The sequence below is a fragment of the Dreissena polymorpha genome, chromosome 10, assembly GCF_020536995.1.
Source record: "Dreissena polymorpha isolate Duluth1 chromosome 10, UMN_Dpol_1.0, whole genome shotgun sequence".
NCBI classification, from domain to species: Eukaryota; Metazoa; Mollusca; class Bivalvia; order Myida; family Dreissenidae; genus Dreissena; species Dreissena polymorpha.
In genome coordinates this window covers 82,496,416-82,511,896 of record NC_068364.1, presented here as the reverse complement: position 1 = coordinate 82,511,896, position 15,481 = coordinate 82,496,416, and the positions used below count along the sequence as shown (strand labels likewise).

General features: G+C 33.5%; 1 protein-coding gene across 1 annotated transcript; it reads right to left on the bottom strand.

The window, feature by feature from the left end:
* Nucleotides 1-4,584: 4,584 nt before the first annotated feature.
* Nucleotides 4,585-14,914, bottom strand: LOC127849282 (A disintegrin and metalloproteinase with thrombospondin motifs adt-2-like). Its single transcript, XM_052381999.1, has 8 exons — nt 14,799-14,914; nt 13,853-13,897; nt 13,455-13,534; nt 12,739-12,807; nt 12,016-12,145; nt 8,176-8,331; nt 7,905-8,066; nt 4,585-5,003 (listed from the first exon to the last, which is right to left on the bottom strand). The coding sequence occupies exons 1-8, from the start codon at nt 14,806-14,808 to the stop codon at nt 4,585-4,587; spliced, it is 1,071 nt and encodes a 356-aa protein (XP_052237959.1). The 5' UTR covers nt 14,809-14,914.
* Nucleotides 14,915-15,481: the final 567 nt, after the last annotated feature.

Sequence of the window (15,481 nt, the reverse complement as noted above, 5' to 3'; positions counted from 1 at the left end):
TTTTTACAAAAATGTTGGATTGTTTTAAAGTAGAAACCATATATCCAACAGTTAGAAAATTGTAATACTATGATTCGCTTTCTATCATAAGGGACACACACACAGCGTTAGTTGTTGTTTAAAAAAACTTTAAATTTTGAACGAACAACACTAGTTCATAGCTATTTTCTAAATCGTTCAATTTCACATATTCAAATATTTTACACACCTGCTAAATAATCACCTTTGGTTTAAAATGTAAACCCAAACATTTCCACAGCGATTCATTAATTGACACAAGTAACAGCCATCAGTCATTTAAAACACACACATACGTCTACGCAGTCGAAATAGATGTCATTGAAATTTCAGTAAACACATGTTTATCTAAAGGATAACATTCGTAGCTCATTTTTTTGCAAATATTCATGCAATCGCTTTTTCAGAAACAAGAAATAGTGAAATAAAGTAATGGTCTACTGGTAAATGTTTCATTGCTGAAGATTAATAAGTATTCGCAAGACTCTTAGTTTCCCGCAAAGCCAATATTCATGAATAAATTATAGTATTCTATTAGTTGTATACCAGTTCAATCATACGCTGCTTAAGAGTTGGGCAACATTTATAAACACTTTTGACAGATGCAGCACAAATTTGGGTTTATTAGAAAACCTGTATAACATTATAGATTTTATACAACAATAGTATATAGAACACTTTTGAATAATTCGTTTGCTATAAATGTCAAACAAGATTAACGTATTATGTTTGTATTAGCATAAGTAAAATGCTGCGATTGTTCAATCGATGTTCTTTGTTTTTGTTTGAATATAAAGCTTACCTTGGTTTATTTAAGATCACATTTTAAGAGCCATATTAAATGCTGTAATAAGGTCGAATGCCTCAAGGTATACTTTGCAATCGTTCAATTGATATGCGAGTTTTGTCAGATTTTCTGATTGAAATTTGGGTGAAAGGAACTTATTCAAATAATTGTATGGGAGCTGATGCAGTAAGGTAATTATTAAAGGGACACAGTGTTTCAAAACTTCACTCAGTTGCAGAACGGTGGAAAGTTCTTCTTTGTCTGTTTAAAGCGGAATATAAGGGAGAATACCAAATAAGGGAAATCGTCTTTACCTTGTGATTTAAGTATCTTTTAAATCGATTCATCCATGCAGGAAGTTCATTAAAAAAAAAATGGTTGCGTGCCTAACCTGTTACAAGAACAACTGTATTTGGTATTTCTATATTGCTGCAAATACTGCCTCTGCATTCTGACATGGTCAGGTGTTTTCCTGGATAAAATCACGCGAGTTTTTCCAGTTAAGTGCATTTTCCCTTAAATGGCTATAGTAAACCTTGTTTACTCTCTAGAAGCCACATGTATGGTCCAATCTTTACAAATCTTGTTCATAACATTAGTTCTAATGATAGCTCTGCTGAGTTTAAGAATGGTTGCGGTTCGTCGAAAAATATGACCGCCACGGGGCGGGGCATTTTTCCGTACAAGGCTATAATAAAACCTTGTTAACACTCTAGAAGTCACATTTTAGTCAAATCTTCATGGGACTTGGTCAGAAGATTAGTTCTAATGATATCTGGACGGAGTTTAAAATGGTTCACGTCCGTTGAAAAACAGGGCCGAGGCATTTTTCCTTATATGGCTATACTTAAACTTTGTTTACTCTCTTGTTGATATTTTGGCCAAGTTTGAAACTGGTTTCAGAAACATCTCAACAGTTGCCGAGAGCAGTTAAGTTTCCGAATGCGAAGGTGAGCTACCGTGGATTTTTGAACCTCTTGTTTATTATTGTTACAAGTCGAAACGGCGCAATGAGTTCGAGTGCTGTAAAAGCGTATTCGATCTTAATAACGGTCGTTGTGAGGTCGATCCAAACCTGATTTCTAGAAATTCTCTTGTGCTTACATGCACTCCTGAAGAATCATACAGTTATTTCTTATTCCATCCGTCCCTCCCGTGTGTCAACCGGTCTCACGTATGGTGCGGAGAAAAACTCGGTCAGTGTTGATTGATTGCAATGAACATTCATATAAGCACAGAACATACGGTTTGATGGACATATTCAGAGTGCAAGGACATCAACTCTCTTTTCAGGATTTATCGAGTTATTTCCCTTTCTTCAATTTTCTTGTTCGGAGTATAACTCAATGCGAAATGAAATTTAAATAAACCTTTGGACTAGTAGATCTTTAAATGCAGATTAAATGACAAACAACTATCTTGTATTCTATTTGTTGATGCTTTCCTACACGTCTGACGTGATACGTTTGGCCGGATACTAGACTATATGTATCATACACATTAAATGGAGAAATAAACTTACTTTTAGATATTTCACGAATAAAATATTTAAAAAAACCCTCGTGTATCAGCATTAACAGAATTCCAAGCGAAAAGACCACTTTCATACATATACGATAAGGTGTATCCTGAATGCATCAGCTCCCGAGCATGTTAGTTCCTGTTTAGCTTCACATTGATGGAAGCCGATGAACATGACCCGCTCATATGACTGTATTGATATGTAGCCGTCTGATGTTCATCTTTCTTTGCCTTTTCCCATCTTACGGAGGAATCCGGTGATAGCCGATGTATCACGATTAGTAAAAGTATAGAATGATTTCTTGGTAGGAGCAGATTAGCGAAGTAAAGTAGTAAATCCCGTCCACAGGAGCTGGGTAGATTCCAGTTCTGGCGTTTCAAACTGTTTGGTTCGTCATCATAACAAGCAACGGCAGTGCAGGCATGTGTTTGATATTTGTGTTTTTACAGTCTTTGTTATGAACAGAACAATAATGAACACTAATACAGAAATTAGGTGAACCTTTATTTGATAAGCCAAAAAATGTTGCGGCGTATCAGCTGTATTAGACAGTCCTGGTTTTCATTCTATATTGAATGCTAACTTGATGCATTTGTAATATAAATGCAATGTATATTTCCGAGGATTGAAACTTACATAATTTATTAAATAAGCGCCTCAAATAAAGCGATACAGGTAGTTCTTCGCCATTCACTCTAGACGTTCACAATAATGAACAATTTTTATCATTTGACGGCTGGAATGGCAATTGCTATGTTTTCGTGTATTAAAATGACAGTATTTGGCCTATATTAGCAGTTTTTCGAATCGCGAATAGCGATGACGATGTTGAAAGATGGCCTCCAGTCGATTAAAACACTCTTCGCAAGATGAGCTCTTCTTTCCTTGTCAGAGGTATGAATTTCGATGTTTGTTTTTTTATCAAGTGAACTGTATGGTGGTGATTTTCTGTATTAAAAATACTTCGCGTAACTTAAATAGGAAATTTGATATAGTTTACTAACTATTATAAAATACATGTCTATACATAGTAACAAAATTAAATTGATAATATTATGATATTGATTTGAAAAGGCTGGGCATGCATTACAAGTGTGCCGATATTCATTCTCTCCTGCCGCTTGGTATATGGTACATGATCCTTCTTACGCCGTCGTGTACTGCAATGATCTCAAAATGCATTGTTCACGAGCTCACTTAATGGTGTTATAGCGATTATTTTTTTAGAGCATCACAATACATTTACACTCGCTTAATAAAAGTAGTTCTTGAGTTATTGTGTTTCCTATTTCAATCGATTAATTTCAGAGTAATTATTGAATGTTTTAACAAACAATTCTGACAATTACAATATATTGTATTACTACATTTTACATCGCATTTATAAATAATTTGTTAACAGAAAAATGTAACACACACAAAAAAATGTTCTATTTTGTGAATAGATTCATTAAATTGTATAATAGGTTCCCAATTATATATGCATGTTAAGTTTCTATTTTATTTAATAAATTTACAAAATAGACAGTTTTTATTCATTTTAATAGCTATTTGAAATTGTAGACTACCTTTGTTCGAACAACCCTATTTGATCCGATTTAATATGAAATACGTTTAACTGACCGATCAACAGTACAGGTAATCCTAAGGCCAACACAAAATATAACGTACAGAAATATTAACTTCTACTGGACTTTGTGGTAAATAGACAGAGTCGAAATGAATATATTTAACAATCAAGCCTTACATGAATGAAAAGATCACCCAGATTTAGATCATATTAATAGTACTCGGTACATGAATCTGAAAGCTCGCATAAATCCTCTTGGGTCATCTTAACATTCACGCCGTTGATTTGTATACAGATAGAGCACCAACAAGTCGTTTGGGATACGATTAACAATTATTGTAATATCTTCGCAATTAAAATACATATAACGAACTCAGGGAAACCAGTGACGCGCTAGAATAGCCATTAATAAAATGTAGAACAACGACGATAATAACAACAATACTACTAATAATTAAAAAAAATAACTTAAGATGATTGTGTTAAATCTGTGTTTTCAATCTTCGCTCAGAAGCATGGTCTATGAAATATGCTTAATGAACGATGGTTCAAATAGTTCGGGTGTTGCAACTACTGACGGAGTGTTTGATACGAAGGAACGGGTACCATACTGTGCCATACATATGTGTTATACACACTACTACAACTTTGATGAAATAAACACACCATATTAAGTTCACGAATTTATTAAAGCTCTTGAATGAACGTTCCAGTAAATAAAATCCAATTATAACTAAGATCTTCAAATATCTCTGATGTGGTGACTTGCTGGAACATCCTCACCCACACGTGCTCATTCCTTATCAGCTTCACAGAGGAGGATGCAGACGTACATCCACTGCTGGTGCTAGATTCTTCCTGGACGAAAGCTGTTAGACGCACCATGCCGCTCATGCTTTCACTGCCTTTTTCCAAGAAAAAGTAAACAACATGACCGCTCTTAACGCAGATTTGGGCAGTGAAGTAGTATATCCCGTCCACAGGAGCTGTGAAGTGTCCAGTACTGGGGTTGTACGCATTGCCTTCGTTGAAGATCACAGTGGGAAATGCATTGACATCATTTGACAACTGATGGAAGCCGTGAGCGTTAAATGCTGCAACATGACCTGTAATGTAAAATAGATAGTGTATTTCTAGGTTAAACGTATCTGTTATAAAAATAAATCAAAATGTATCAACACTCTCTATTCATTTGACAAATAACATACCAAATGTAGTTAAGTATGCTTTTTGTTGAAAGTTGAAATGAGTATGAATGTACAATTTTGATGTCCAAATGAAAAAATGAATTAAAATTAAATAAATAACAAAATATAACATGCTTATATCAAATTCTGCCTGATCAACTATTTAGCAGTTAACATATGGCGGCGGTGTGATAGCTGTCTGTTATATCATAACACAACAGGAATGTTTTTCAATGGGTCGATATGATTAATAGAACTCCGAAGCTATGTTAACTATTTTGTATTTCATTATTTATCAAACATAGGAGTTTTTCATAAAATAACATTCGTAACAGCCATATGAGAAATTTTTTCAACGTAGAAAGCTTTTCGTATGATTTTAATTTACGGATGTAGATCAAATTGTTTCACGACAGTTTTTCATTTGCTTTCAAATAATAAAGAAGGAATTAAATTAAAACGAAAACATGTGAATATGTCTTAAATGGAATGTAACTTTATCTAACAATAACGATTATTTGTCCTACATTACAGAATCCGAATAGTGTCATCTATAATCTCGCCCTTCTTTCATCAAGGGCGACACTAGACACACGATACACGATATTTTTCGCGACAGTCGCGGCGACGCCCGATATTTTTTGCGACGGTCGCGGCGACGCACGATATTTTGCGCGACAGTCGCGGCGACGCACGATATATTTAACACGATATATCTCCCTTGTGTAGGTCGCCCAAAAGGCTTATAGATATTCGAGATACGAAAGTATTTGGATTGTAAATGCAGTTGCTGTCGTTAATGAGACCTTTTTCACAGATTTTGGCATGTATTGAGGTTTGTCATTAAATGCTTTATTATGATATATGTAAATATTGGAATTAAAAAGCTCCAGTAAAAAAAACACGAGAATAAAATTAAAGAAAGAAAAAAGTAACCTCAAACCACTGACCCCTGGAGTAAAAGTCTAATGCTTAGACCACGCGGCCATCCGCGCTCATACAATGAGTGATGTGTTTTATACTTTATATAAGCAATCCTCGTAGTGTCACAAAATATAACGACAACAACAGAACCTCTCAAATTATTCAATCGTCTCGCGTTGAAACGTTTTATAATTTTCAGGTTTTTAAATCGTCAAAAGATGCATATAATTAATGTTTTAGAGCATGGCAAATTTTCAGTATTACTGTTTCCTCACAAATATCATAACTACAACGAAAATTTGCGAATATAAAACAATTATTTTTAATTTTGTCAATTTACCAAAACGTGAAAAGACCCCTTTAACCCAGGCGGATGTAATAACTGCGCGGAGTTTGAATTAGCATCAACCTTTCGAAAAATAACGTCAAGAGCGACACTCAGAGCCATGCATACAACGTTGCTACCATCTGCCAAAATCCAGTAAACCCGCAAGTGTGCAAAACAACTACACTTACACGTTCAACATTCGCCAAACGTAAAGTGATCCTTACCTACCGTGCTTTAATTTAGTGTTTGTAGTCAATAAATAACAACAAGATGTCGATCTTTAGGGACTCATGTGTGTTCGTGACTGGCGTGACTAAGTTGTGCTTATAGTTGCGATGATAATGCTTGTGGCGTTGTATTCATGTTTTAAATGTTAAGGTGATAAAGTAATAATAACCATAGACTAGTGGAAGACCAACATCCTTTTATTTGAATTAGCATTTAACTACGATCCATTATATAGTTTCTTGGTTTCAGTCTTATGTAAGTTTGACGATAACTCATTAATTACAAATCTGAGTAGTCTATTATAACGTAAGAGCTTAACCATTATATTTATAAGCATCCTCATTGAAAAACTGGTTGTTCAAAATAACAACCGTCCAAATTGTAATGCATTTTGCACTTCAGTTATATTAAGTAATTTTTAGTATTATTTGTAATAAAAATGTATTCGTATTTCAAAAAGATTATGTGTCAATTATTTTTGTACTTCGGTTTTATGTATTTTACGGTCATCGGTCTTAGAAATATCACGGGTTACTATGAGACTAGTAAGGCTTATGCTTTGTCTTATGGTTCAGGATGCAGGATCACGTGACTTTCTGGGGTTCAAAATTAACTATTAATGGATGTAAACACAGGCTAGTGGGGCTTTTTTAATAACTTGTTATAACAATTTTTCGTAAGAATTTCAACTAGTGCATTAAAGACAGAATTTTATGGTGCTTATGGCAATTTGAAATGCACCAGAATTACTTTTTTTAATACGCCTCTGTTTTTCACCAAAAATTCGATGTGGACAGCATTCATTAACATGGTTTCGCTGCACAACGTGAAAAATTGGCACCGATTTCAAACGTATTCAATGATTTATTCTTAAGTCAGTCTTTGAAATCGTTAACACGCAATGAATGGCTTAATACTCATCATTTTGTTCATTCTTTTCAGTACAGACACATGATTTACACCAAATGTAAATGTAGATTATTCTTCGTATAATGTTTAAATAAAGGTTGTCATGTAATTTCTGTAATCTATTTTAAATCGTTACCGTCATATAAACTTGATCAAACACATTTAACTCCATGATGTGTTGATGCGCATTCAGTTTACTCTTAAAAGTCGCCCTCACAAGTCTTGCCGTTCTTCTTATACATTTGGGCATACACTGTTTACTCACATGTTGTGTTGTTACAAACTTCGAATGCTTCGGTGTTTCTCTCATAGGCTTTGTCGTATAATGTCGAAATTGGGCTGATAAAGGTCCTATTCCTTAGCTTAAGTCGCCCTCAACAATACAGCCATAATTTACATTTATATAAACTAGATTGAACACATTTACTTACATGGTGTGTTGACACATACGGCTGACGTCTCCGAGTTCCCCTCACAACCCTTGCCGTAGGCGGAGGGACTCGGGCTGTTGCAGGTCCTGCGTTGCACTTTTAGACCCACTCCACATGACACTGAACAGCTCTGCCAGCCACCCCAACTCGACCAGCCTCCATCTAAGTTAAACGTGATAAATGTTGTTTTTATAATGAATAGAATAAGTTGACTGTTTAACATTTTGAACAACTCCATTTTTATCAATATTAAGCGGAATCTGATACTTACTTCTGTTAGCGCATGGTTCTTGAAGACAAACTGTATTCTCGCTCGTATCTCCGGCGCAATAGTCCTCATTGCAGGTTCTTGACCTCTTTCTTAGACCCACATCACACGTAACTGTGCAACCAGACCACGGGCACCATTCTGCCCAGCTGCCATGTGCTTGGAAAAGAACGGTTTTCGTTAAAAATCCGATGTTTAATTTGCAAATTGTTTTAAGAAAATGTTTACATTTTTTACAGTCCAGTGTTTCGTCATCATTTCACGGTGTTGCTTAAATAAAATAACGAGTCATACATTTGTTGCAAATACATTAAACCTTTTGTTTCCAATATTGTTTTTTATTTTGATGGTGTACTGTTAAAGCGTATTTGTTGTAGCCAATGCTTAGCAGCACTGTTATGTTTTATAGAGCGAGGTTCTGTATTAACAAGGCGGGTTATTGAGATCTGCGAAGTTCTAATTTTATTGCGCATGAATTTAGTGGTAAATCGGACTTTTGGGACTTTGGATTTTGGAAGCAAGCCAATTCGGATACGCTCAGAAATTTGTAACATTACTATGGCCTTGGGGCTACGCACTAGGCCAAAAAGATAATTTTGAATGGAAAATAATAAAATTTTAACGAAAAACCAACTGCTCTGGAAACAATATCACTTTCAAATATATATAAAACAAGGTATTCAACACGAAATGACCCGAAAACAGGGTGCATCGCTTTGAATAGCCAATACTTCATACATTTCACAAACTTGATATTATTCAACGCAGAAATAAATTCCCTTTCTGGAAAGTTCATATAAATGCATTAAATTCGTGGCTGTATTGATCAAACCCAAAAATTGAAATTAGTTATAGTCATTTAACCCAATTGTGTGATGTAATTTAAAATACAAGTTCACCATTATTTTAAAAAAGCGAGTTGTCAAGGCATATTCTGTTGATAAAACTATTTTTAATGCTGCATATGTTGATAATGAATGTAAATATTTAAAAAGTGTTATTATATGACTCTTAATTTGTACAGAGAGTTTTCTTCAGATGAAAATAGACAAAGTAGAATCTAGGAGTCTTTATAAAAGTACAAATAGAAAAAAGAAATACGCTTATGATAAAAATCAAACAATGAAATTAAAAAATGGAGGACTTACAAATGCAAAACTTTACTGGAAAATGTTAAAGAATAATACACGCAAAGACAATAAGTTAGATATAAGTAGCAGGGAGTTTTTTTAACTGTTTGAAATCAATTCATGATCCTTACTCTAGATTTTATCAAGCTGATGAAGATGTTTTGTAAATATAATGTTTAGCGAGTTACATGTATCAAAAAATATATGTGATTGTAAGCAAATACATAATGGTAAATGAGGTGGACCTGATTATCTGCTAAATGAGTTTTTTTTATTTGGATTTAGTAGTAAAAGTTTCTTAAAAGTGGTGTGTAATCTATTTAAAACATTCTTTGAAAATGGACATTTTCCTGAAGTGTGGTGTGAGGGTTTTATTTTTCCGTTACATAAAAAAGGGGATAAATAGAATGTCAATAATTACAGAGGGATAACATTATTAAGTATATTCGGGAAATTATCCACGAAGATCATTAGCAATTTAGATTTGAAACACTTGCAGGTCAAGCCTCAAAGGCTGAACTCATATTTAATAAATTATCCAACAATTTCAATACGTTCCAAATCGGAGTTGTTTGATCAACTTGTTTTACCAATTTTAAATTATGGATAAGAAATATGGGGCTTAATGGGGAGTCAATGGCAATTGAAAGAGTTCACTTAAATGTTTGCAAAAAAAAACACTACTAGGCGTGAAAATTCAAACACAGAAAAATTTTGTATATGGGGAACTTGGGAGAACATCCTTGATAACTAAAATAGCAATTAATGTAATACGGTATTGGTTGAAAATTATACAGTTAGAAGATCATAAGTATGAAACGTGTTTTTATAACCACATGTGTGAGAATTAAATAAATAAACCAAATGCACATTTTTGTGCAAAATCTGTTTGTAATCTGTTTCAGACCTTAGGCGTCCAATACGCATCGCTTGCTAAACCAAGATGTAGGTGATGAAAAGGGTTTTGTATCCTTGGTAATGTCCAGATTAAATGATACATTTGTCCAAATTGGATGTCAGAACTTAATGATTCTTCAAGAGCAAGTTACAGGCAGTTTTGTAAATTCTAATTGCAACCTTACTTAAAAAAATGTAAGTATAAATAAGTTTAGCTTTGATCTTTGTAGATTAAGGGTTTTATCCCATAGATTAGAAATCGAATCAGGCAGATGGCACAAACCTGATGCTATAACTTTTAAAGATAAAAATGTCAAAATTGCAATGTTTTTTTATTAGAATGCTCCTTATATGATGATATTAGGAAATTGTTTATGAATAAATATTATTGGAAAAGACCAAAAATGAAATTTATTAAATTAATGCAATCGGATAATACAAGTACCAACAGAAACTTAGCTATGTATGTACATTAAGCATTTAATTAAAGAAGCCTGTATAAATATTATTATGATTAATTGTATATAATTCATTACTCAAACTCTCTTGTTGGTTCGTCTTTGTTGGTGTTTATGTTATCGTTATAGCATAAATTGTTAGAATTAAATAGATTCTAAATGCTTTAATCCAACAAAATTGGTCCTAGACCTTTTCATGTATTGATACTATTTTAACAACCTATGTATTTCAATACTGATCACATGTCCTGTATGTCTTTTGTATATATTGAATAAACTATAAAAACTATATTGCATTTTTTTTAACAATTACTGTGTCTAATTTCAAGAAAGAACACGATACGCAACTCGCGTGATCTTCTCGTCATCGATCAGACCCAATTTAAGTGTGAAATCTTCAGAGATTTATAATTTGAATAGTTTTCTTTCAAAATGATGTTTCCCTTATTAATATCATAGATACACACTAACCACCTGTGACCCTAACGTTTCAGAGAAGATTTGTAGCATTAATTACAATATACCACTATACACGAGGCTACATGAAAAATAACTTACTTCTGGAGCTTGCGGTTGCAGAGAACAATAAAGAATAACGTTTTCATCAAAAACTTAAATTTAAAAACAAGAAGTCCCAAAGTATTTCCAATTTCGACCAGAAGGGCATTATTTAATATGTGTTTTAGAGGGCAAACTCAGCATGTTACAAATACCCAAACTCTGGGCCATGCAGTTTCATAGAAGACGTTTATAAAACGTTTTCAAATATATGCATATAAAGAAATTTAGTAACCAATTTTGACCTCAAGGAAATGATAATAACAAACGCGGAAGAGGACCATGATGTAACACACTAAATATTAAACCACTGACCCCATTGCTAAGTTATTTACTATATAAGTGTATGTAAATCATGTGAGACCTGGGGCTTGGTCAGTTTTATTCCAACGGGAATTATGGGCAAATACGTAGCAGAGGAACACAATATGATGTTAAACACTTAATATTACAAATCCTGATTCGTGAAGTTTTATTTTAAATGTATACAACTTTTTATGCACGTTTGAACCACATATTCAGTTGACCTGAACGATTCGAGCGTCTTTGAAAGAGGATTAATAAAGGATCATTCCTATGAAGTTTCATTAAAATATTACAAGAGGTTTAGTAGCTGATTGAATGCAAACTTGATAATACTAACCGCTGACGAGATATGAAGCACGACGGCTGAATTCTTGTTTTTCGTCATCGTGTTTAATCCTGGACATTCTTTACTCTTCGGAAAATACCTATTATGCGTGTTTTGGTTATTTGTTACATATTCAACATTGACAATAATTAATATATTATATATTAACCTTCTCTGTGAGCACAGAGTTGATCGTTGCAGTAATCTGTACTACAACATTCAGGACATCTGTTTGGTTCTCTTGTCTGTACTGAGCGACCAATTATTCCACTGGGGTCATCACGAAAGGAACTGCATAACTGCCGTTTTGCCATGTAGATAAATATTGATATGAAACATTATTTATAGCTTATTTATATACTAAAACACATTAGGCATTTTTAATAAGCATCACTATTTATAATGTACGGACACATATAGGCGTACTTTAGTTTTTCTCGAAATATTTAAATATGGTGTGGTCTTGTTCTGTGTGGATATTCGAGCACCCATATGAAAAGCGCGTCTACAAACTAATGCGCTAACCGGACAGCGAAATGAGAATAGATGTTTAGAAAACATGATAATATAATATATTATAAGGTCATCGAAAAGTGCCGTATATACACTTAGAGAGTTTTCTAACACAACACTTTTGAAATTCGAATATTTAAGTAAGAAGAAAAGATTTTGATTTAAACTTGTACTTTTGATCACTTGACTACATCTTTCAAATGACATCTACAACAACAAACACCTGCACTAAAATTAATACCGTCAAAATAAAAACTTGAAATCTAATTATAACTTTATATTTCAACATTCGGTTTCTTTTTTTTCTTTTATACTAAATGTTTGTGTTTACAGAATAAAACCTAAATCGTATCGATAATAAATATAACTTTGACCGTACCTGATTGTCCTGACAGCTCATGTTGTAAAGAACTTCATTGCCAGAATGACGGGTTTGCAAAACGCAGGACTGGTTAAGAGAATGACATGTATATATATCACACTTCCAACTAATTCTTGTTGTCATCACTTTTAATGCCTACATATGGAATCTTTACAAAATACTCGGTCAGGTGAAGTGTCTCAGCCAATTTGAGTCTTCTGAATCATCCGTGTTTTTAGAAACAGGACATAATTCACCAAGTTTATTACATAATATTTACGTCAATTTAATTTACTTTGATATAACTACTTGCTTGTTGTCATATCCAAACTGTGATATTAATAAACATAGTAAAATAATGTTCGTCCGTTTGCGTGCTTTTAAATTACCTTACTCCAGCATGTAGATTAACGAAACCGAAGGCAAGAACGGACGGAAGGTTAAACCAGAATGTGAAGTGAAATAACATATATATTAAGTGAAGTAAAATTACATATATTAATCAATTGAAATTTAATTATGAATAATGATCCATGACAAATAGTGTAAAACTCAATAACCTGACACAATGATATCCAGTTGATAACTTGTTTTTTTTCTGGACAGGATGTACACACATATATTGTTCTTGTAAAAGTGATAAACTTATATAATTAATTAGAACCAAGTCAAACTTTAAAGTATTTTTCTAATATTAATAAAACTAACAATTTTATTTTTGAAAATGTGTTCACCTGGTTATTTAAACATTCCACCCGGCCTGGACATGATTTGGGATCATTGATATTTTGACAGTTGAAACACTGTAGGCATTCTGAAATATATTCAGTGATTACAAATAAAAATTCGATAATACATGACACGACATGCGATGACATAGCACGGCATGGATTGGCATTACATTGCGCGGCACGTACGACACGACATGATAAGGCAGAGCACGGCGCGGCACGCCACCTTAGGCATAAAAAGCATGGCACAACATCACATAACAACTACTTTTTCTAATATTGCTATTTAAATATTTAAATAAACATATTAGCTTGTTTGCTCGCCTTTTATGGCGTCGTGTTTATGCAGATTCAAACACCATCTCGACAAGTGTGAATAAAATAGCTTTTATTTAACATACCTGATACGTTGATACCAAACAATGCCAGCAGTGTGAGCCCACAATCTGAAAATATAGTTAGTTAGGTTATGAACGTGGTACCGTTCGGACTCTTAGAGGTCAACTCTAACACTGCGAAAACTTTGGGCCTTTTTTAAAAATAATAAACATCATTGGATGTTTGATTCTCACAAATGTGAAAAAGAAGGTTTTTAAAATGCGTGTTGTGTGTGCAAAAGTGTGCAACTTCCACAACAAAATTAGGCACATCAATGTGTCATGGGGAGTCATAGCACACTTTGTGTGTACAAACTTCATTAGGTCATTCTTTCGGTATCGAGGCATCCGTGTAAGTATATATGTTGATACATTTGTTGACCCTTTTGAGGTGTATATGGTTAGCCGAATGTGCATTTATGTTTGAAATGTATTTCCCTTCAACACGTACACACTAACAGGTTAGTTATAGAATGACTCGTCAATAAGTTCGTAACGAACAAGGTCCATTTTATAAATTCATACTGTTCATATGCAAGCCACAGGTGGTTAGTGTGTGGCTATGATATTAATAAGTAAAAACATCATTTTTAATAAAAGATGATCAAATTATAACAAAAAACAACTTCTATGAAAACAATTTTTTCACTATCTATATATATTTTATTGTGAATTTTTGTTCAGAGAAGTTGATTTTCCGTTATGCACCTGTTATGCAAGCTAGCTTGTCGGTGCTATGTGAACATTTTTTCACCAGAAACAAGTGTCATAATTTAAAAAGAGGACACTGGCGAGCGCTTTACCAACTGAGCTAGCTAGTCCGCTAACAATAACAACATAAAACTGTTTTTATTTTTACTTTGTGTTATATCAAAGAGAGCCATAGTTGAAAAAAATGCAACTTAAAATATTTATATTGCATTGTTCAAGTAATACTATGATGGAATTAAATTTATATATTTGTACTTACGCAGATACATGCTTCGTCTTTTCAAGTTGAAACAATTAACGCTCGCAGGAAACAACGCTGGTTTTATAATCAGAAAGTCATAAACAATTGCCTAAGTACCGAAAGTATTTGTCCTTGAAATGTCATTTCTATTTCTAAATTAAGAAAACGTGCCAAACCTACTTTTATCAGTCATGCGACACAATGGTGATTGCAACGAGGACATCTTCAAGTTAAGACGTATTGGAAATAGTTTCGTTGAGTTATATGATCCACATCTGACGCAGATAAAACATAAAGAGAATGTTACAGTTGTTGAGTATACTATTAAACGGTTAGAAAAAGCAATTATTCAGACCTCCTTCTCTTTAATAAAGGTGGGGAAACAAACAACTTTTTTTGGCTAACTTAACAACAGTGAAATTATATAAAATATTTTTCAGATTTTCTTATATTATTCACTTTTATTTAGTATTATTAATTGCATTGTTAGTTTATATCTGTAAAAAATACTCATAGAACATATTTATGTTGGCCAGATCATTCGAAAGCACTCAAAGTGATTCCCGCCATTAATTTGAATTCCCTGAGCGCTGTGAAATGTATAATTTCCAAGCCTACGGCGAAGGGAGCCCGCATTCGGATACGTGAACGTAAATAAATATGTTAAATACGCATGGATAAGGATACCCAATATTTCTAGA

Coding starts and splice junctions, on each gene's coding strand:
- LOC127849282 (XM_052381999.1), bottom strand. Junction 12,146..12,738: donor TGAGCTGTCAGGACAATCAG/GTACGGTCAAAG, acceptor GCAAAACGGCAG/TTATGCAGTTCCTTTCGTGA. Junction 8,332..12,015: donor ACTCTGTGCTCACAGAGAAG/GTTAATATATAA, acceptor TTCTTTTCCAAG/CACATGGCAGCTGGGCAGAA.